At 44.1% G+C, this 22,878-nt stretch overlaps 1 protein-coding gene and 1 long non-coding RNA gene across 2 annotated transcripts; both read right to left on the reverse strand.

Annotated features, from left to right (window-relative positions):
• Positions 1–560: 560 nt before the first annotated feature.
• Positions 561–22,878, reverse strand: LOC127295536 (uncharacterized). The gene is made up of 3 exons (XR_007847909.2): positions 22,630–22,878; positions 21,864–22,062; positions 561–952 (listed from the first exon to the last, which is right to left on the reverse strand). It is a non-coding gene; the product is annotated as an uncharacterized lncRNA (long non-coding RNA).
• LOC127295535 (aspartic proteinase nepenthesin-1-like) lies at positions 2,625–6,668 on the reverse strand. Its single transcript, XM_051325499.2, has one exon. It carries the CDS (start codon positions 4,555–4,557, stop codon positions 3,238–3,240), a length of 1,320 nt encoding a protein of 439 aa, XP_051181459.1. The 5' UTR covers positions 4,558–6,668; the 3' UTR covers positions 2,625–3,237.

The raw sequence follows: 22,878 nt of genomic DNA on the forward strand, positions 1-22,878 counted from the left end.
GCCGCTACTCTGATCGCGACGATTCGGCGGGAACGATCTCTTTTGAATGCAACAATTTGAATTCCTAATTGGGGACGGCGACTGGGGAGCGACGTCCCCCAAAGGCGGCACGAACAAAACACATCCCCCAAACGCTCAATCCGGCACGGTTTGGGGGACGCGGCTGGAGATGCTCTTACTGACTCGAGGTGATACTGTGTTGCACCCGACATCGAGAATGGAGACAAGCGAGTCGGTCTGTGGTGTATCTTCTTTTTCCTGCCGGACCGGCAACGGGATAGGAGTTTTGGCATTGCAGTATACGAAGAAGAGAGTTTGTACGGTTATTTTGAGGAAACACGGAGACATTAGCATCCTCTTACCTGCTAGTGCGCTACTCCCTTCGTTTCAAAATAATTGATACAGCTTTGTGTGCTACTTTCTTCGTTTCAAAGTAATTACTGCAACTTTGCCTAGATACGGTCTATATTAGTAAATAAAGTTGTGACACTTATTTTGAAACGGGGTAGTATGGTAACAGTAATGCTAACCCTTGGATCTAATTATTTTGCCAACCGAGCTAACCCCTTTTCCATTAATTGCTCAAGGGAAACAACGGGATCTTTTTACAAACAACAATTAAAGGTAGAAAGAAAAATAAGAAGATAGTGAGTTGGAGCAGTAGAAGGAAACCCGCTGAGTGTTCGATCTCGAACAGCCGGGCAAAAACCTGCTATCACTTTGAACAACTCATGGAGACAACTACAGGTCTGGGAAAGTTCAAACAAACTCGAAATATTACAAAACCAAACACGAGGGACAAAAGCATAGTTTACTGGCATTATGTCGAGTACTAGGGAACAACTCCTTCCAGGAAACCACCAGCTCAATCTCCTCGTCACTTCAGCAGCCGTTTTCATCATCTTCCTCGCTCCATCAGCTAGATTGCATTTGCCATCCCCTACATGTGAACCTTCACAATAAAGAAGGAAAGAACAGATAATGAAAACTGCCTCCACAGGGGACCTCAGCACATGTTCCTCAAAGGTGATCTTATTTCTTATTGTCCAAATGGACCAACACACTGCCGCCAAACCAACCTTATAATTTTTTTCCTCCAGGTAAAAAGGCATAAAACAACGTTATCGCTTGCTAAAAATTTCTAGGACACCTCGAAGTACCCAGCAAAGAACCCATCACACGCCAATCAATTCTAGCCACTGGACAAGTGAAAAACAGGTGTTCCAAAGTTTCAATTTGATCACAAAAGGAACAGACCGGGTTGCCAGGCCAACTTCGTTTCCTAGCATTTGATCTAGTCAGAATTGCATCCCTAAAACATTGCCACATAAAGATTTGAATTTTTAGGGGGGAGTTTAGCTTTCCAAATTAGTCTATATGAGCACCAGATAAGCTCTTCTCAAGGAAATCATAGAAAGATTTCATAGAGAACTGGCCATTTTTGTTCAAACTCCACACTATGGTATCAGGATCCACAGACAGAGAAATGAGGTCAAAACTGTGCAAAATTTCATCGCACTGGACAACAAAGTACTTAGTCGTACAGTTCTGCTGTTGGCAAATGTCAAATAGCTCAGGGTACTGATCACACAAGGGAATATCATTTTTCCAGGGGTTTCTTCCAAAAACGAATAACATCACCACTGTTCAGAATGACTTTTCTACCAACAAGGTAAGTTTCTTTCACCTGTAACAGAGACTTCCAACATGGTGAATCAGAAAACCTGGCAACCACATTAGCAACAGATTTGTTGCGTAGGTATCGAGCTTTAACAATTCTCTGCCATAACCCATCTTGGGTTTCCAATTTCCACCACCACTCAACCAGAAAACTAATGTTTTGTTTCGTCAAACCCTTAATTCCAAGGCCAACTTTTTTATTTGATCTACAGATTTTGGTCCACTCGACAGTATGATAGCTCTTTTTTCCTTTCTTCTTTTGCCAAAAAAAACTTTCTATGTTTATCAATTTTTTCCAGAAAATTCTTGTTAAAGAGAAACATAGACATAGGATAATATAGCACTGTTCACAGGCTAGCCTCTATAAGCACTTTTTCCCACCAGATGAGGTAGCTTCGCCAATCCACTATCCAGACATCCAGCTTTTTAATAATTTTTTAATCTAGAGAATCACAATCAGAATTCTTAAGGGAGGTGGACGATATGGGCCTGGAGCAAGCGCAGGCCAAGCTCGACGGTTCGGGCCAGATGAATTTGAAGAATGAAGTGACGGCAGTACCCTTTCATTAGGCAAACTGGTGGGATTAGCTCCCTTAGTGACAGCCATCAGAATGCTTTGGAAAGCGTGCAAAAAAAGAGTCGAAAAGCACAGGAGCACTCCTCAATTTATTTTGAGGCCAGACATAAGCTCAAACATATATAACAGGAGTTTCAGATTCACTGCTTTATCAGGTTCATGACTGATACAAAGCACCGTGTCGTCTACATATTGCAGCACAGCAACACCATTAGGTATCAAATCAGGTGCCAAGCCAACAAGGAGACAATTTTCTTGCTCTTTAAGCATCATTTTAGTCAAAGCTTCCGCAATGATGTTAAACCAAGTAAGAGCCGGGGGGGGGGGGGGGGGGCACCTTGCCTGACCTAGCCCGGGCCCCTTCACACTTACTGTGTGCCATCAAATAAAGGTTGTTCGATCCAAAAGAAAATCTTCTCATTAAACCCCCTTAGTTTGAGACAATCCAAAAGGCAATTCCAATCAACTATATCGTAAGCCTTCTCGAAATCCAACTTAATCACCACTCCACATTGTTTCTCAGAAATTCATGCAAAGACAGCACACCATCCAAGATATTTTTTTTTTTGATAAAAGAGTTTTGCTGGATGCAAAACAATTTCGAGGCATAAGGTTCTAATCTTATTGTCAAGGTTTTAGTTATCCATTTATAAATACAAGGCAGTAAGCAAATAGGTCTGTATTGTGAGATTTTATCAGGCCCAGAGATTTTAGGAAGCAAGGTAATAATAACCCCATAGCTCAAGCGCTTAATATCTTAGGATTCATCAAGAAACTTCTGGAAGATATGCATAATATCAGACTTGACTAAATGCCATAATGCTGCAAAAACTCAATTGGAATATTGTCAGGCCCATGTGCCTTGTGGATCTAATTCAGTTAATGGTTCTCACTGAATGGGTGCATCTTAAAATTCCTCTCCAATGACATAGCTCGCGCATACTCTGGTAGATGGGCGCTCCAGCAGGATTGTGCAAAGCCTAAAGCCTGTCGCATTGTGCCGGTACAAAAGACAACAAACTATTTGCCAGATCGTAGAGGACGTGCATGCTCTGCTGCTGGTAGTTGCCTATTATGGTCAGATCGCCCCAGGCACTAACAGCAAGGCAGGTGATGTTGCGACCAGCCTCCTCGAACTCAAACATGTAGTTCTCCCGCGGCAGGTCCAGCGTCGCGCCCTCCAAGTGCAGCACCAGCTTCGGCACATCTGGCTTGCCTTGCGGTGGCACCAAGAAGCAGAGCTGGGGCGCCGCTGTTGTCGAGTTGTACACGGGGAGCCTCGCCTGAGTGACAAAGGCGTCATGCAGGAGATTGTACACGTCTTGAGGCAGCGACGTCATGCCTGTGCCGGAGTCGATGATGGTGCCGCCCGTGCCGTCCTGCTTCAAAGCGAACACTGACTCCGGGACCTGTAGCCTCGTCGAGCCGACAGTTATGCCCTTGAGGGAGAGATAGTACGCATTCGGAGACGCGGTGTTTTGGATGAGAGGAGTGGACTGGACAACGTCGCTGGCGTTGCCGTATAGATTGGTCGGAACACCGAGCAGTACTGCGCTGGGTTCCGATCTTGTCATGGGTGTGAAACAGTGGGAGAAGTTGCCCACTTTGAGCTGCGACGGCAGGGACAGGGCACCACGGCCAAAGCCGGCGATGCCTGTCCCGTTTGACTGGAAATTTCCGTTGTTAAAGAGGCCACAACCAAAGGCCAGACCGGGCACAGATGCGCTGCTGACGCCATCAGCGGCCGCTAAGGTGAAGGTGTCGGTGTCGAGGTGGCCAGCCGTTATGGAGTTGTCGGCGTAGTCATAGACGTAGACGCAGGTTTGGTTGCCCCAGTACTGCTTGCCGCAGGAAGACCAATCCAGGTTCTGCTGGCACATGGGCTGGTGGCAAGGGAGCACAGAGAACGTGGAGGAGTTGAACGGGTCGAAGTAGGGGAGCGCTTGGTCGAAGCAGACCTGGCATGGCTGGCACTGCGTCCAAACGAGATCACTCCCTGTGTCCAGGCTGAGATGCACCGGCTGCGGCGGCGTGCCGATGGACAAGTGCACCAGGTACTCCGTGTCGGGGACGCTGTCGGCGTAAGGTCCGGGATCCACGCGCGCAGCATGGCCGGAAAGCAGGCGCATGGAACGGGCCTTGCTGCGTGCAGCCATGCGGTACAGCAGCTCCCGACTGGTGAGACCTCGGCCGGCATCGGCATGGGTGGCGTGTAGCCTCAGAGCTACTGCATCGCTATAAGAAATGGTCAGTACAAGCAACGGCAGCAAGAGAACTATTCTCCTCTGAAGCAGATTCATTTGCACCTGTTTCAACTCTTGCAAATATGGAGCAGGATACTGTCTGTTTGCATAAACTGAATTCAGGGTATCTATATATAGAGGTTTCTGGATTACAATGTTTAAGTTGTACTAATAAAGATCACGGTCATGCTAAAAAATGGCAGGTTTTTATGACATGGATTTGGTGGACATCGAGGCAAACGAGGTGTTAGAGTACGTCATGGGCCTGGGCCCGTTAGTCTTATGGTTTGCTTAGGGGTCAAGTAAGCCTTGCTTGGGAGTCAAGTAAACCTCTCTATATATGGAGAGGAGATGTATCAATCTAATCAAGCAAGAATTAAGAAGGAAATCCCTTCCCTCTTGCCCGGCCGTGGGCAAAAGGCCCCCGGCCGGCCTTCTCGCGCCCTCGCAGCCCTTTCTCTCCCTCCCAAACCCTAGCAGCCACATAACACGAGGACAACATCTAGGCCATAGGTTTGAGTTTTGAGATCTACAATTAGTGCAGTGATTTATGACTACCAGTATATGATAAATATCAGGATATAATACATGAGGAGTATTTTGCACGTAAATAAATGCTAACAAATGGATCTTTATAGCTAATAAATGATAATTCAATTCATGATAAAGTACTACCTTCGAATCTTATTCTGGATAAACTTTGACAATCATTGAAATAACATGCAAAACCATTTTTGTTTCCAACTAAAGTTAATATTTTCAAAGCAGAATTGGTAGACTTTAAGATATCTAGAATTTTGCATAGTTATATGAAATATTTGATAGTAAAAAACGTCATTTTTCTTAAATGAATTGCATGCCATTAAGTTGGCAGCACGGCATTTATGCAGTGTAGCTTAATTCTCGGTCAGTTGCAATATACCTGCAACTCATGCCCAGCATGACTTATAACGTATATTATATCTAGATGTTTTACTCAGTTGCAAACTACTTGCGACTGGACAAACTCAATTGCAACTCACAGGACATATGAATCAAGATGCAAATCCAACTACTCTAGAGGTGACCGATCTCTAAGCTAATTCTCGGTCGACCAAGAACTAGCAAAACTGTTGTTTGTCAAACATTGGCGCCCACAACCTGGCCACATTCTCTTTCAATGTTCATGTATACTTCTAAATACACACTGATGAATAGACACAACTGAACTGTACTTTCCATTTACTTGATGAAAATAAATATGTTGCTTTAGAGGTACACCTAGACCGCTAGTCCCATGTCCACTGTGGTATTTTTGGTTTGAATTTTCATAGGTTGATTCTTTTCCTTAATCAAATTTGCTATGCTGCTAGTGGTCTTCCAGCATGTTGACTGCAATCTTTACCACCTCTGTGCACGCCTGTCAACATGCACAAAAGATGTATAGGCCGTGCTTTTTGATACTATTTTTTCCTTTTGATCGCAACAAAAACAAGATACCTTTTTTTCTTTCATACCACGTTATAAACCATGTTGGTTATAAGAGCTCACACTGCATATGGCCATTGCATCAGCCAGCATTGTTTTTCGAAAGAAAAGAAAGAATGTAGAGCCAGTAAAAGGGAAGGAATCCACATATCTTCCTTCCACTTGACAACTATAGAATGGAAAAGAAAAATGTTGGGGTTTGGGATTTGGTGAAACCTTAATGCGTGATCAGACATGCAAGTTGCACCTTGAACATGTGGATTGATAGTTAACAGGATGATATGAATAAAAGTAACCTAATCTCGTCCCTTTGTTATAAGTTTTCAACAAGTCTTCAATCGTTTGCACGGACCACCTAAATGTTTGTTTGTACTAGTACAAAGTAATCTAATCTCTCTCCTTTTGAATTACTTTGGTAGCGTTCCTATTTTCACTGAATTTATGAAAACTGAAGTTTATTACCGAAGAAATCCTGAAATGCAGCAATATAACTCCAGCTTCACTATCTTGATTGGTGCCTTTTGGTTTGCACAGAAAACTAGCACACACCCTCGGCAATTTCATGAAACTGATGCCTGGCTGATTCAGTCAACAAGATAAATTCAGTTTTAGCATCCAATTTTGATGTGAACTAATTTTAAAGGTGAACGCTAGGGATCAGCCAGCTGTAGCTACAGCCGGTTATGGTACAAAAATCCCCATAAATGGTACTCCCTCCGGTTCATATTAATTGACTCCAATATAGATGTATCTAGACATCTAGATGTCTAGATACATCTATATTGGAGTCAATTAATATGAACCGGAGGGAGTACATTTTGTTGCCAAATGTAATATTTTTTCTGTGTGTATAACATTTTTGAAAATGTTACATCGCTTTGCAACGTTTCACTGCACTATATACAACATTTTCTTCTACCTTATCCAACATTAAAGAACACGTATGTAATATTGGTGCAATCTCTCAGCATAATATACACAGATTATTGTATCAATTTGACCGTATAACATTGAAAAACTTCCCCGGACCTTGATCTTCCCAACAACAATGGAGGCAGCACCATCATTGGATTTGAGCTGCCGACAAGAAACCCGCTGAGAAACATCTAGTGAATCCCCAGACCCATCTTCCCTGAGCTCAGACCACCGTCCATGGTGACATGGGCGAGCTCGGCCATGGCCGGCTCGGGAGAAGCTTGCGTCGAAGGAGACGCAAGCTCACCGCGGCAGCAGCTTGCGGCGGTGGAGGAGCATCCGCGACCGCAGGAGAGGAGGAGCAGCGGCGGCAGCCACGCGTCGGGAAATTATCGATGGTGGGCGGCTGGTCGCGGCGGCCGGTGGTCGTGGCGAAGGCTAACGCCGGGGCGAGCGTCGTGCCGTCATCGATCTCACGAGCTTGTGGCTGGATCCTGGCGGCAGAGCCTCGTCCGCAGAAGCCATCGACGACTTCCATGCCGACCACCGACGGAGCGTATGGGAGAGCGCCGCGGAGGGTGGAGGTGAAGTGTAGGACTTGGGGCGTCTGGCATCGGACGGCGGAAATCCTGGCCGCGTGGCGCGTCGGCGGGCAGCGGGGCGTGGTGTCAACACCCGGATTTTTAAGTCCAGATGCCTGTCATGCCATACATCGCAATCCCAGGAATATTGTTGTTGCGAGACATAACAGTTGAATATCATAAGTCATCATTCATTACATACCATAGTCGTCTTACAAATAGAGATCACACGATCCCATATTACACACAGAGTTGATCTAGGGATCAACATTCACCAAGTTCATAGTTTCATAGCGGAAGCGTAAAGTAGAAGGGACTCTCTAGTCCACAGGCCAACGTCTGACGTCAGAAGGCTCCCTAGTTGTCGTGGGCGTCCTGCGGGTCGCCTTCTTCAAACTGTTGCTCGTTGAATCTGGCCATTTGAATAGCCAGGGGACACGGTGAGTACTTTAAGGTACTCGCAAACTAATACTAATGTAAGGGCTAACAATTCTAGTGGGGGGTGCTAAGCTCTAGTTTATTTGGCGTAAAGCTAATTTTATTTCACAAACATTTTTGTAAACCACTCTTCATGTGCTAACTAACTCAAGTGGGAACATTAGTGTCATTCCCACAACCAGGTTGTGATTCCAAGTCAAAGTCTCCATTCAAGTTCAAAATCATAAGTCATCCTTGACATTCATAGTTTTCGAAAAGTTCGATGACGGAACAAGATGGCCTTTCCAACTCGTCCATAACCGAGGACGCGGCTATTCGAATAGGTTTAACTCTGCAGAGGTTGTACACTTGTGCCACAACAATTGCAATAGCTCGTCGGGGGTAATCGGCCCCGATTTATCGTACGCAGACGCGAACTACCAATCATAACCTTTCATTTACATACCCTAGTATAGGCACCTCTCCCCATGAGCTTGGCCTCCCAGTGAAGACAGATACCACTGGGAACCGCACAGTGGCTTGGGCCGGACATTCACCTCATTTCGCATCCTATCGTATCGTTTCTTTTGTGGTAGAGGCGACTTTCGCATAACCCCGATGATGCTTGTTTAGAGGGAACCCATACTAAGACACACAAACTTCCAGGTTAAGCCCTACCCGTATTCGTGTATTGTGGGGGTACGGTAAAATTGGAATGGTATCGCATCCGAACCCAACCATCGGTGTTTTTGTAAAATTCACCGAGTCATTCACCGGTCATATTCACCTTCAAAAATCATTCAATGGAATGCATCTCCATTCCAAGGTTTCAAGACTCCTTCAAAATCTTTCAATAGAATGACTCGTCATTCCAAGGTTTTCGAATTCATTTCAGTTCCCGATTTCCCAAATGGAGGAGTCACTTTCAAATCAAAGACTAGCATCTATGTATGAGGGGTGCTAAGTATTTTGCTTTGCTTCTAGGCTAAATTTGATACTCTTGTACTAGTCCAATACTAGCCAAGTGAATCATGAATCAAAAAGTACTTTGATAAAACCAAAGTAAAAAGGCTTGTAAAGTAAAAGCTGGAAAATTGGATCAAAAGCCTAAAGTAAAATAGGGAATGCTCGCTCATAGAGAGCTTAGCAAGTTGCAAGAGTATTATTGTGCAACCCAAAATGGTTTGCCTCAAGCTAGCTTGCATTGGTGGTAGCTTGCTAAGCGTACTACTTTAGTAAACTTCTTTACCTTGACCAAAGTTAACTATAAAAGCAACTTGTTGAGAAAACAAGTAAACCTGTAATGTATAAACTTGGGATAGGCTATGTAGGAAAAGGGTAAGATTCATGGTGCCTTGCCCCAAGAGGGCGTTGCACCTTGCAAGAATATTAGTTTGCAAACTACATATCTTAGCTTGCAAACAATATCACCTTGCAAAGGTAATTTCTATCGTTGCTAACTTGCGTTGGTAATAACTTGCAATACTATCACCTTGCCTTGGTTGAAGTGAGGGTCCAAGTTCTCTTCTCCTTCCTTGTTGTAGAAGTCCTCCTCTTCCCGATGGTCTCCGGTACTAGCGTCTAAAATACGAATACGGGTACACGATCATCATACCAAACTTACATACTAACTAATCTCATACAAGCTTCACACAACTTAACTCGTATCACACACTACTATTAAGTGAGTGGAGGTGTTCTTCCTATTTAAGAAAATAATTTTCTCTCATACTAACTTATGTGTTACTTTTAATTACTTAGAGAAATACTTTCCTCTCATATCTTATTAAGATTTAATTTCTCTTATGAACAAAATATGACCTAGGTTGACTAAAGTCAACCTCTTCATACTCATCATTTAAGAAAATGATTTAAATGAGGTTCCATACCTCATACAATTTAATACTAACTCGATAGTGATTTAATGTCACCAAATACTCAACATAAGATTATATAGACCATGGTCCATACCTCATGTTGAAATACTTGAGAACAAGATTTAAATGAGAGGGAAAGCCTCTCATAAGATTTAACACATAGTTGTAACTAGGTTAACAACTACCATTGAGGTGATTTCACATCCTCAACAATTCATTGGCTATTCTAACATTGCTTGTACTTATACCAATTATTCTATTCACACAAATACTACAATTAGGGTGCATTGGTTGTGTGGTTTGGGAAAATAATTTCATCTCCCTACATATGTAAGTGATAGTTTTCCATCTAGTGTTTGAGAAATACCTTTCTCTTATTGAAAACTTCTTAAGATTTAATTTCTCAAACAATCATGCATGAAATCATGTTGACCCAAGTCAACCATTCATCATTATCATTTGAGAAATAGATTTAAATGAGGTAGAGTACCTCATGCCATTTATTAACACTACAAATGATTTAAATCTCTAAGGAATTCATATAGATGAGTTTGGGCCAGGGGTCCAAACATCACATGAATTCATTTGAGACAAGATTCAAATGAAGCATAAGACTTCATATGAATTACTTAATAGTTTTGGACAATATCAACTTGTTAAACTAGCCATATTACCCACTACTTAAACTAGGGCATGATCATGCAAGGTGACCACACCATTTTATTTCATAAACAATTAGTGCAAGTCAAAAGTGAGCTAAAGGAGTTGGAATTTACTCAATAGCTATTTTGGTTGATTTTTAAGAATTACTCTAAATGAAAAGTCCCTGTCTTGTTATTTTTGTTAGATTAATTCTACAAAGAGATTGACCATGAGGCCGGTGGCATTGGATAGATCTTTTCCTAAGCTTTCCGTAAATATAAAATTCCCTAGATTTGGTTTAGCCAATTTGAAATGGTTAAATTTCAAAGTGGAGGCAAGATTGAAAAAGTTTGAAAAGGATTTAAATAAAATTTCCTAGGCAATTTGGCGGGAAACTAAACAAAGCCGAAATTATTTAAAACGCAGCGAAGACGAGTTGGGCCGGCCCGATGGTGCGTCCAGCAATGTCACTGACAACGGGCCCCACTAGTCACGGGTCTTACTTACCGAAACGGTACGGGGCCGAGGGGCGTAGGATCGAAGCGGATCGGACGGGCTGGGATCGTCGTCGTCGCCGACGAGAGGGCGTACGCCGGCACGGCGGCGTAGGGGGTCGACGGCGAGTGGAACGTCGGCGAGGGGCGGCGTTGATGCAGGGAGGAGGTTGTCGATGACGGCGGTGCTTCTCGAACAAGTCGCAGTCCCGGGGTGGCTTCTAGCTCCGGCGGCTTCTGCGACGGAGCACGGGCGGCGATGATGCAATTGAGTGGGCGTGGTGCGCAATGTTGAGGGAGAGAGTGCGAGGAGGATCGGGGAGAGGAGGGAGGTCGATTGGTGTGAGAATCGGAGTAGGAGGAGCGCTCCTTTTATAGGTTGCAAGATGGCGGGCGGGCACGGCAGTCGACATCGACACGGCGTTGCCGGCGATGGAGAGGGTCCGGAGGGAGCAGGGCGAGGTAGGTGGTGTCCGGTCGGTGCTAGCGAGCTAGACGGCAAGGTGGGGACGGTTGGGTTGGCGCGCGTTGCATCCAGGTTTGCGGCGGCGCCGCGGAAAATGGCGAAGGTGTCGACGGCGGCGGGTGACGCGAGGACACGGGACCGTGTCGAGCGGGTTCGGTGTGGCGGTGATGCTCGACTCGTCGCCGTGGGGTCCGGGAGGCGGCGTTCCTCGGCGTCGCACGTGGCCGAGTTGGCGGTGGACGCGCCCACGACGTCCACGGCATGGTCCCGGGCGGGCCGGGGCGCGTGTCCTCCGGCGAATGTAGTCGTTCATCTCGACAGGGGGGCAAGGCTAGGGAGGTAGAGGGAGGTGAGGTGGAGCCGAGAGACATGGGGGGCCGAGCCGAGGATGAAGGAGGAGAGGGAGCACGGCATGGCCGGCATGCCATTGGCATGGCCATGGCTAGGCCATGTCTTGCCCTTCCCTAGGGTTCTGTGGTGGTGTGAGGCAAAGAGGGGGCAAGGGGACAATATGGTGTAGGTTGGGGAGATTATGGGTAGTAGAACACTATTTCAAATAGTGTTGCATTTATGCCATATTTGTAATTTGCAATATTTGCTCAAATTTGGTTGAGTTCAAAAGGTTGACCAAATTGATAAGAGTGGGTTTGGTTTGGTTCTAAATGACCGAGAGGCAAGGAGAGGTGGTGGTGAAATTTAGGAAATTTAAAGAATGACAATTTTCACTAAGTGGAAGATTGTTCCCCTTAATTGAAAGTGCCAACTTTGGAGGAGCATAGCAATTGATCAAGAAGGATTGGGGCCAGGTGGTCTTTACAAAAAGTGTTCATCTTGATGTCCTCTTGGATGACATGCAAGGAGTTGGGAAAGTTTAGTTTGAAAAACTTGAAATGGAGAGGCTCAAAGTAGGGACCAGAATAATTATGGCAGATTTGACCATTATTGCATGTGATCCCCAATTGAGTTTGAATTTGATTTGAAAAGGGTTTCTTTGATTCCAAAAGTTGTAATATATGTTTAGTAACATTATTCAACTAATGGTGAAGGCCAAAATGGGCTAGGGTCAAGTTTTAGAAAAATGGCATAAGCCATCTGTGAGGGTTTTGTGATTTTCTCACCTTTATCCTTTCTCTTTTTATTGGCTTCAATTTGACAAGAGGGAGGTTTGTTTGATGCTAGGAGAAGTTGGATGCAAGGTTCCAACCATTTTGAGGCAAGGTTGGTGCCTAGGTCAAGAGTTGATAAATTGGCCCTATGTGTGTGTGAGGAAAATGGAATTATCCCACTATTGGGTTTCTCTCCATTTGGGTTGACTTTGTTGACTCTAATGTGATTCCTATTAGTTTAGAAATGTTTTCAAACCATTGAAACCATTCCAAAAGGTCTAGCTCAAAGATTTGTAAAATTGGCCAAAACACAGGAGAGGGAACATGTCAAATTTTCTTATTTTTGTAAGATGCTCCCCTTGCTTTACTTGAGCAAGGAGGAGGGTCAAGTTAGGGTTAGATTGGGTTCAGAGATGGTTTCACACCATTTTGGTAAAGGTAGAAGTGCATAGGACAAGAATTTGTGAAAATGGCTAGGGGTCACATATGCCTCTATGCATATGTGGCATTTGATTTTTAATAGAACTTGGCTTGACCCAAAGATGTTGTTGGGTGCTGAAATGGCATATAGGAGTGATCCAACCATTCAACTTCAAGTCTAGGGTCAAGATCCTCAATTTCACTAATTTGATATTTTGCTCTCATATGCCTCTATGGCATTATTACTCTCTTTTTGAAAACCTTGTGTTCCACATTTGGATTGCGTTGAAAAAGCACTAACTAGGGTTCAAGAAGGTTTTCCAATTCTCTACATCAAGTAGAAAGGCCTAGGGAAAGTTTTACAAAAAAGGGCCATAGGCATATCTGCCTCTTTTCTTAAATAAGATTTTTCCTTTTTATTTTATTCTTCCCAGATTGAGGACAAGAGGGGTGAGGTTGAGGGTTTAGTAACTTTGGCAAAGGTTCACCACTATTTAGCAGAAGAAAAGGGGTAAGGTTTCAGATTCACATATTAGGGCTATAGGCCCACATATGGTTTTTCCTTTATTCAGGGTTTCTCAAAATAGATCAAAGGAGTTTTGAAAAGGTTAGGGCTTAGGGTTCTTCTTATTTGATTTCTTTCTCTTTTTGTTTTTATTTGGTTTGTGATCTTTACTTGATCACTCTAGGGTTTTAGGGTGGGTCACATAAGCATACTAACACTCATCAAGGCAAGAACACAAGTAATAGATAGGAGCAATAAGCCTAATACCTTATATAAGAAAAGTTTTTGTTGGTTCTCATTTTTGGAAAAAGTAAATTCCTCTTTGCTTTGTTTTGAAATTTGGGGTGTTACAAACCCTTCCCCCTTAAACAAATCTCGTCCCGAGATTTTAAGAGGAGTTAGGTTCCTAGGAGAGATTGGGCGGTTTGATTTAGTATGAAACATACTTGTCATGTTCCGAGATGCTTCTTGTGCTTCGGCGGTCTTCAGGTGGTAGTAGCGACCGGTGCGGTTGTTCGGGTAGTTTGGAGCAAACTTTCTTCTAGTTGCGATATGGTGTCTTTCTTTGTGCGGTGCAGAGGGGTTGGCGGCGATCTTGGCAAGCTTCTTGCGGCATTCATTGGAGAAATGACCCACAGTTCCACATTCATAGCAGGTTACCATTGACTTGCTTGTTTGGGCGATGGGTACAGCATTGCTTCCCGTCCTGGGGGCATTATTGGCGGCTTTCATCGGGCACTTGTTAGAGTAATGACCAGTAACACCACATGCGTAGCAGGTCACATTGGACTTGGCTCTGGGGGCATGGTGGAGTATTGGGATGAGCCGTTCTAGTGATGCTATCTTCACGCGGAGGCGGGCAATGAGGTAGTCCTTCTTGGCGTGTTGGTGGCGAAGTGCCTTGCGCTCCATTGCAAGGATCTTGATGGCTTCGATCATCTGGCGTGCTCGGGTGTATCTGCTTGGCTTGGGCACGGGAGTTGTTGCGGGTAGGAGGGGCCATCTGAACATCGAAGTAGATAATAAGGTAAGAGGGAAACTTCTATGGTTTGTTTGAGTTAAAATTCAAGAATCGAAAACTTGAAAACTTGAGGAGTGTTGAGGGGGTAAAAAACCAGCAACACTTTTTCATTCATACCAAACATCACACATTACAAACCTAACACACCGTTGGTTTGAAGAACCATTCATTCGTTCTACGATACAAGGGGATCCTGATACAAATCACACCTACTTAAGTGCTGGAGTGATACTATTCTCTTGGGTGGACTCTTCTTCTTCACGGTTGAGGTGCTTGGCGTGAGGCGAGGGCGTTGTCCAAATCCCTGCGGGTTTTGTACCGCTCGAAGTCCCGAGGTGCTTCGTAGGGGTTCATCCTTGGTTGCGGGGGCATGGTCATTGGTTCTCCCCGGGGGTCATGTCTTGGGTAGTAGATGAAGCGAGTGTTCTTGATCTTGTCCTTATTTTGTCCACACAGACGAAAAATTGCTTCTTGCATCGCTTCGCTAGTCCTTCCTTCCAAGTGTTTCCCGTTCTGACAATCCAAATGGTTTCCCATACCGGGGCATCAAGCTTCCTTCGTAGATCGCAGAAACGTCCCACTGAGGTGGTTCTCCTGCCTTAGCCTTGAGTGGCATTCCGAAGAACTTGGGGTACGGGTGTCCGAGATAATCCACTAGTTGCTTCAACTCTTTTTCGAACTTGAGGTCGCCTTCGGGACCAAGCTGATAGGACTCCCATTGGTACGTCATCTGGGAGCAAAGAGGAGTAAATTAGAGAAGTAGTCAAGTGTGCAAATTTTTGGTGTAAGTTTGCAAAGGAAGTAGAGATTGCTCATTTTTTTTGAAAAAGGATTTCAAGGATAAGAGTAAGAACAAGTTTTCCCAAATATTCACTTCATTGGTTTTTGAAACTAAGTTTTTCAGACGTCCATTCTAACTAGGGTCTCCTAAGGTCAAACAATGGCTCGATACCAACTTGTCAACACCCGGATTTTTAAGTCCGGATGCTGTCATGCCATACATCGCAATCCTGGGAATATTGTTGTTGCGAGACATAACAGTTGAATATCATAAGTCATCATTCATTACATACCATAGTCGTCTTACAAATAGAGATCACACGATCCCATATTACACACGTAGTTGATCTAGGGATCAACATTCACCAAGTTCATAGTTTCATAGCTAAGCGTAAAGTAGAAGGGACTCTCTAGTCCACAGGCCAACGTCCGACGTCGAAGGCTCCCTAGTTGTCGTGGGCGTCTGCGGGTCGCCTTCTTCAAACCGTTGCTCGCTTGAGAATCTGCCATTTGAATAGCCGGGGGACACAAACACTCGTGAGTACTTTAAGGTACTCGCAAACTAATACTAATGTAAGGGCTAACAATTCTAGTGGGGGTGCTAAGCTCTAGTTTATTTGGCGTAAAGCTAATTTTATTTCACAAACATTTTTGTAAACCACTCTTCATGTGCTAACTAACTCAAGTGGGAACATTAGTGTCATTCCCACAACCAGGTTGTGATTCCAAGTCAAAGTCTCCATTCAAGTTCAAAATCATAAGTCATCCTTCACATTCATAGTTTTCGAAAAGTTCGATGATGACGGAACAGTATGGCCTTTCCAATCGTCCATAACCGAGGACGCGGCTATTCGAATAGGTTTAACTCTGCAGAGGTTGTACACTTGTGCCACAACAATTGCAATAGCTCGTCAGGGTAATCGGCTCCCGATTTATCGTACGCAGACGCGAACTACCAATCATAACCTTTCATTTACATACCCTAGTATAGGCACCTCTCCCCATGAGCTTGGCCTCCCGAAGACAGACGGTCGGCACAGGGAGCCGCACAGGCTTGGGCCGGACATTCACCTCATTTCGCATCCTATCGTATCGTTTCTTTTGTGGTAGAGGCAGCTTTCGGCATAACCCCGATGATGCTTGTTTAGAGGGAACCCATACTAAGACACACAAACTTCCGGTTAAGCCCTACCCGTATTCTGTATTGTGGGGGTACGGTAAAATTGGAATGGTATCGCATCCGAACCCAACCATCGTTGTTTTTGTAAAATTCACCGAGTCATTCACCTGGTCATATTCACCTTCAAAAATCATTCAATGGAATGCATCTCCATTCCAAGGTTTCAAGACTCCTTCAAAATCTTTCAATAGAATGACTCGTCATTCCAAGGTTTTCAATTCATTTCGGTTCAGTTTCCCAAATGGAGGAGTCACTTTCAAATCAGCACTAGCATCTATGTATGAGGGGTGCTAAGTATTTTGCTTTGCTTCTAGGCTAAATTTGATACTCTTGTACTAGTCCAATACTAGCCAAGTGAATCATGAATCAAAAAGTACTTTGATAAAACCAAAGTAAAAAGGCTTGTAAAGTAAAGCTGGAAAATTGGATCAAAAGCCTAAAGGAAAATAGGGGACTGCTCTGCTCATAGAGAGCTTAGCACGTTGCAAGAGTATTATTGTGCAACCCAAAATGGTTTGCCTCAAGCTAGCTTGCATTGGTGGTAGCTTGCTAATCGTACTACTTTAGTAAACTTCTTTACCTTGACCAAAGTTAACTATAAAAGCAACTTGTTGAGAAAACAAGTAAAACCGGTAATGTATAAACTTGGGATAGGCTATGTAGGAAAAGGGTAAGATTCATGGTGCCTTGCCCCAAGGGCGTTGCACCTTGCAAGAATATTAGTTTGCAAACTACATATCTTAGCTTGCAAACAATATCACCTTGCAAAGGTAATTTCTATCGATGCTAACTTGCGTTGGTAATAACTTGCAATACTATCGCCTTGCCTTGGTTGAAGTGAGGGTCCAAGTTCTCTTCTCCTTCCTTGTTGTAGAAGTCCTCCTCTTCACGATGGTCTCCGGTACTAGCGTCTAAAATACGAATACGGGGTACACGATCATCATACCAAACTTACATACTAACTAATCTCATACAAGCTTCACACAACTTAACTCGTATCACACACTACTATTAAGTGAGTGGAGGTGTTCTTCCTATTTAAGAAAATAATTTTCTCTCATACTAACTTATGTGTTACTTTTAATTACTTAGAGAAATACTTTCCTCTCATATCTTATTAAGATTTAATTTCTCTTATGAACAAAATATGACCTAGGTTGACTAAAGTCAACCTCTTCATACTCATCATTTAAGAAAATGATTTAAATGAGGTTCCATACCTCATACAATTTAATACTAACCTGATAGTGATTTAATGTCACCAAATACTCAACATAAGATTATATAGACCATGGTCCATACCTCATGTTGAAATACTTGAGAACAAGATTTAAATGAGAGGGAAAGCCTCTCATAAGATTTAACACATAGTTGTAACTAGGTTAACAACTACCATTGAGGTGATTTCACATCCTCAACAATTCATTGGCTATTCTAACATTGCTTGTACTTATACCAATTATTCTATTCACACAAATACTACAATTAGGGTGCATTGGTTGTGTGGTTTGGGAAAATAATTTCATCTCCCTACATATGTAAGTGATAGTTTTCCATCTAGTGTTTGAGAAATACCTTTCTCTTATTGAAAACTTCTTAAGATTTAATTTCTCAAACAATCATGCATGAAATCATGTTGACCCAAGTCAACCATTCATCATTATCATTTGAGAAATAGATTTAAATGAGGTAGAGTACCTCATGCCATTTATTAACACTACAAATGATTTAAATCTCTAAGGAATTCATATAGATGAGTTTGGGCCAGTGGGTCCAAACATCACATGAATTCATTTGAGACAAGATTCAAATGAAGCATAAGACTTCATATGAATTACTTAATAGTTTTGGACAATATCAACTTGTTAAACTAGCCATATTACCCACTACTTAAACTAGGGCATGATCATGCAAGGTGACCACACCATTTTATTTCATAAACAATTAGTGCAAGTCAAAAGTGAGCTAAAGGAGTTGGAATTTACTCAATAGCTATTTTGGTTGATTTTTAAGAATTACTCTAAGGCAGAAAAGTCCCTGTCTTGTTATTTTTGTTAGATTAATTCTACAAAGAGATTGACCATGAGGCCAGTGGCATTGGATAGATCTTTTCCTAAGCTTTCCAGAAATATAAAATTCCCTAGATTTGGTTTAGCCAATTTGAAATGGTTAAATTTCAAAGTGGAGGCAGATTGAAAAAGTTTGAAAAGGATTTAAATAAAATTTCCTAGATTTGTCAAGTGGAAACTAAACAGGCCGAAATTATTTAAAACGCAGCGAAGACGAGTTGGGCCGGCCAGTGGTGCGTCCAGCGCGCAGCGGGCCACTGACAACGGGCCCCACTAGTCAGCGGGTCTTACTTACCGAAACGGTACGGGGCCGAGGGGCGTAGGATCGAAGCGGATCGGACGGCCGGGGATCGTCGTCGTCGTCGACGAGAGGGCGACGCCGGCACGGCGGCGGTAGGGGGTCGACGGCGAGCCGGAACGCTGGCGAGGGGCGGCGTTGATGCAGGAGGAGGTTGTCGATGACGGCGGTGCTTCTCGAACAAGTCGCAGGTCCTGGGTGGCTTCTAGCTCCGGCGGCTTGCGACGGAGCACGGGCGGCGATGATGCAATTGAGTGGCTGTGGTGCGCAATGTTGAGGGGAGAGAGTGCGAGGAGGATCGGGAGAGGAGGGAGGTCGATTGGTGTGAGAATCGGAGGAGGAGGAGCGCTCCTTTTATAGGTTGCAAGATGGCGGCGGGGCACGGCAGTCGACATCGACACGGCGTTGCCGGCGATGGAGAGGGTCCGGAGGGAGCAGGGCGAGGTAGGTGGTGTCCGATCGGTGCTAGCGAGCCAGACGGCAAGGTGGGGGACGGTTGGGTTGGCGCGCGTTGCATCCAGGTTTGCGGCGGCGCCCGCGGGAAAATGGCGAAGGTGTCGACGGCGGCAGGTGACGCGAGGACACGGGACCGTGTCGCGGGTTCGGGTGTGGCGGTGATGCTCGACTCGTCGCCGGGGGTCCGGGGAGGCGGCGTTCCTCGGCGTCGCACGTGGCCGCAGTTGGCGGTGGACGCGCCCACGACGTCCACGGCATGGTCCCGGGCGGGCCGGGCGCGTGTCCTCCGGCGAATGTAGTCGTTCATCTCGACAGGGGGCAAGGCTAGGGAGGTAGAGGGAGGTGAGGTGGAGCCGTAGAGACATGGGGGCCGAGCCGAGGATGAAGGAGGAGAGGGAGCACGGCATGGCCGGCATGCCATTGGCATGGCCATGGCTAGGCCATGTCTTGCCCTTCCCTAGGGTTCTGTGGTGGTGTGAGGCAAAGAGGGGACAAGGGGACAATATGGTGTAGGTTGGGGGAGATTATGGGTAGTAGAACACTATTTCAAATAGTGTTGCATTTATGCCATATTTGTAATTTGCAATATTTGCTCAAATTTGGTTGAGTTCAAAAGGTTGACCAAATTGATAAGAGTGGGTTTGGTTTGGTTCTAAATGACCAGAGGCAAGGAGAGGTGGTGGTGAAATTTAGGAAATTTAAAGAATGACAATTTTCACTAAGTGGAAGATTGTTCCCCTTAATTGAAAGTGCCAACTTTGGAGGAGCATAGCACTTGATCAAGAAGGATTGGGGCCAGGTGGTCTTTACCAAAAAGTGTTCATCTTGATGTCCTCTTGGATGACATGCAAGGAGTTGGGAAAGTTTAGTTTGAAAAACTTGAAATGGAGAGGCTCAAAGTAGGGACCAGAATAATTATGGCAGATTTGACCATTATTGCATGTGATCCCCAATTGAGTTTGAATTTGATTTGAAAAGGGTTTCTTTGATTCCAAAAGTTGTAATATATGTTTAGTAACATTATTCAACTAATGGTGAAGGCCAAAATGGGCTAGGGTCAAGTTTTAGAAAAATGGCATAAGCCATCCGTGAGGGTTTTGTGATTTTCTCACCTTTATCCTTTCTCTTTTTATTGGCTTCAATTTGACAAGAGGGAGGTTTGTTTGATGCTAGGAGAAGTTGGATGCAAGGTTCCAACCATTTTGAGGCAAGGTTGGTGCCTAGGTCAAGAGTTGATAAATTGGCCCTATGTGTGTGTGAGGAAAATGGAATTATCCCACTATTGGGTTTCTCTCCATTTGGGTTGACTTTGTTGACTCTAATGTGATTCCTATTAGTTTAGAAATGTTTTCAAACCATTGAAACCATTCCAAAAGGTCTAGCTCAAAGATTTGTAAAATTGGCCAAAACACGGGAGAGGGAACATGTCAAATTTTCTTATTTTTGTAAGATGCTCCCCTTGCTTTACTTGAGCAAGGAGGAGGGTCAAGTTAGGGTTAGATTGGGTTCAGAGATGGTTTCACACCATTTTGGTAAAGGTAGAAGTGCATAGGACAAGAATTTGTGAAAATGGCTAGGGGTCACATATGCCTCTATGCATATGTGGCATTTGATTTTTAATAGAACTTGGCTTGACCCAAAGATGTTGTTGGGTGCTGAAATGGCATATAGGAGTGATCCAACCATTCAACTTCAAGTCTAGGGTCAAGATCCTCAATTTCACTAATTTGATATTTTGCTCTCATATGCCTCTATGGCATTATTACTCTCTTTTTGAAAACCTTGTGTTCCACATTTGGATTGCGTTGAAAAAGCACTAACTAGGGTTCAAGAAGGTTTTCCAATTCTCTACATCAAGTAGAAAGGCCTAGGGAAAGTTTTACAAAAAAGGGCCATAGGCATATCTGCCTCTTTTCTTAAATAAGATTTTTCCTTTTTATTTTATTCTTCCCAGATTGAGGACAAGAGGGGTGAGGTTGAGGGTTTAGTAACTTTGGCAAAGGTTCACCACTATTTAGCAGAAGAAAAGGGGTAAGGTTTCAGATTCACATATTAGGGCTATAGGCCCACATATGGTTTTTCCTTTATTCAGGGTTTCTCAAAATAGATCAAAGGAGTTTTGAAAAGGTTAGGGCTTAGGGTTCTTCTTATTTGATTTCTTTCTCTTTTTGTTTTTATTTGGTTTGTGATCTTTACTTGATCACTCTAGGGTTTTAGGGTGGGTCACATAAGCATACTAACACTCATCAAGGCAAGAACACAAGTAATAGATAGGAGCAATAAGCCTAATACCTTATATAAGAAAAGTTTTTGTTGGTTCTCATTTTTGGAAAAAGTAAATTCCTCTTTGCTTTGTTTTGAAATTTGGGGTGTTACACGTGGTCGCCATGGGGCCGATATGTTTTCGTTCTCGTTGACCATCCCTTTTCCGTTTCAGGAGAGAGAAACATGGGGAAGAAGATAGAAAAGTGAAGGCAGAATAGACAAGTGCGGCCGCGTCAAGAACCGGCTGATGCCACGTCAAGAACCGGTCGTACAATAGACTTTTCAAATTTTAAATGCACCAAATTAATTAGTTGTCTCTTTTCGAAACTTCTTGTATTCATAGATAATAACAGTAGTACAAATGACTAGGACTACATTATTTGGTGCGAAGCTGGATGATTTACCTGGATCCTTTGCTTGCTAAATAAACTGTTGAGGTGCTCATAAGTGATACCGCCCACAGGATATGTCAAACACTGAAGGTTATGTTCCACGCTCAAATCTCCACAATATGTGATCAGACCACCAAGGCGCCAACACAGCACCCAATTTTTGGTGTCTACCAAATTTATCGCCATAGATGAATCGCAATGCTTCACCAGTCTGCGAAGTGAAAGTTGTTAGAACGAATCTTGATATGTACATCTTAGTTAACAATGTATGTTGCATGTCAAGTATGTGCATGCGTGGTGACGTGAGATATGGCAGTATTGCACATAGGGATATGGCTACATGCAAGTAGTAGTTCGCTGCATGCATAGATAAATCAGGTGAGTGGTACATGGCTGGTCAAAAGTTTAGCCTATTCGTGTGGTTCCTGGAGAGATTCTAGGAAGAAGAGGCCATGGTGTTAGTGGTCGGTGTGGTGCTCATATTGTTAGCGTGTGAGTTCCTATGTTGTATGGCTATTTAAGGCGAGCAAATGAATGAGGAAAATAAGCTGTGAGGGAAAGAGACAATGTAGCCACCGTGTTCCCAAGGAGGGTCTCATGGAAAAGTCAGTATCTTCCCCTTGGTGGTGTGTGTGTATGTGTTCTTCATAGTTACTTCCGTGGTGACGTGAGATATGGCAGTTCAATACTATTACCCTTGTTAGAATATTCCACCAAGTAGTTAGCAAAGCATTGAAGAAAATTGTTCATATAAAAGCTAAGGTTAGGCATTACATACGTGGATAGCATCCTCCGTGCATGACGCGGCTTCGTCTCCCATAGAAATCGAGGGCCTCGGTGCCGATGGGATCCCCACACTGGAGGTGGCTGGAGCTACCAGAACTCACGGGGATTGAGTCGGCGGCATGCTGTCGACGATGTGGGGACTTAGAGGAGGAGAAACCCATGGCCTCCATGGTTGGCGGCGCCTGATTCCACGGCAGCGGGTGACTGGGAGGACGCATGCACCGTCGCCAGGGCTGGGGAG

Source organism: Lolium perenne, chromosome 4 (assembly GCF_019359855.2).
Source record: "Lolium perenne isolate Kyuss_39 chromosome 4, Kyuss_2.0, whole genome shotgun sequence".
Taxonomy (NCBI): Eukaryota; Viridiplantae; Streptophyta; class Magnoliopsida; order Poales; family Poaceae; genus Lolium; species Lolium perenne.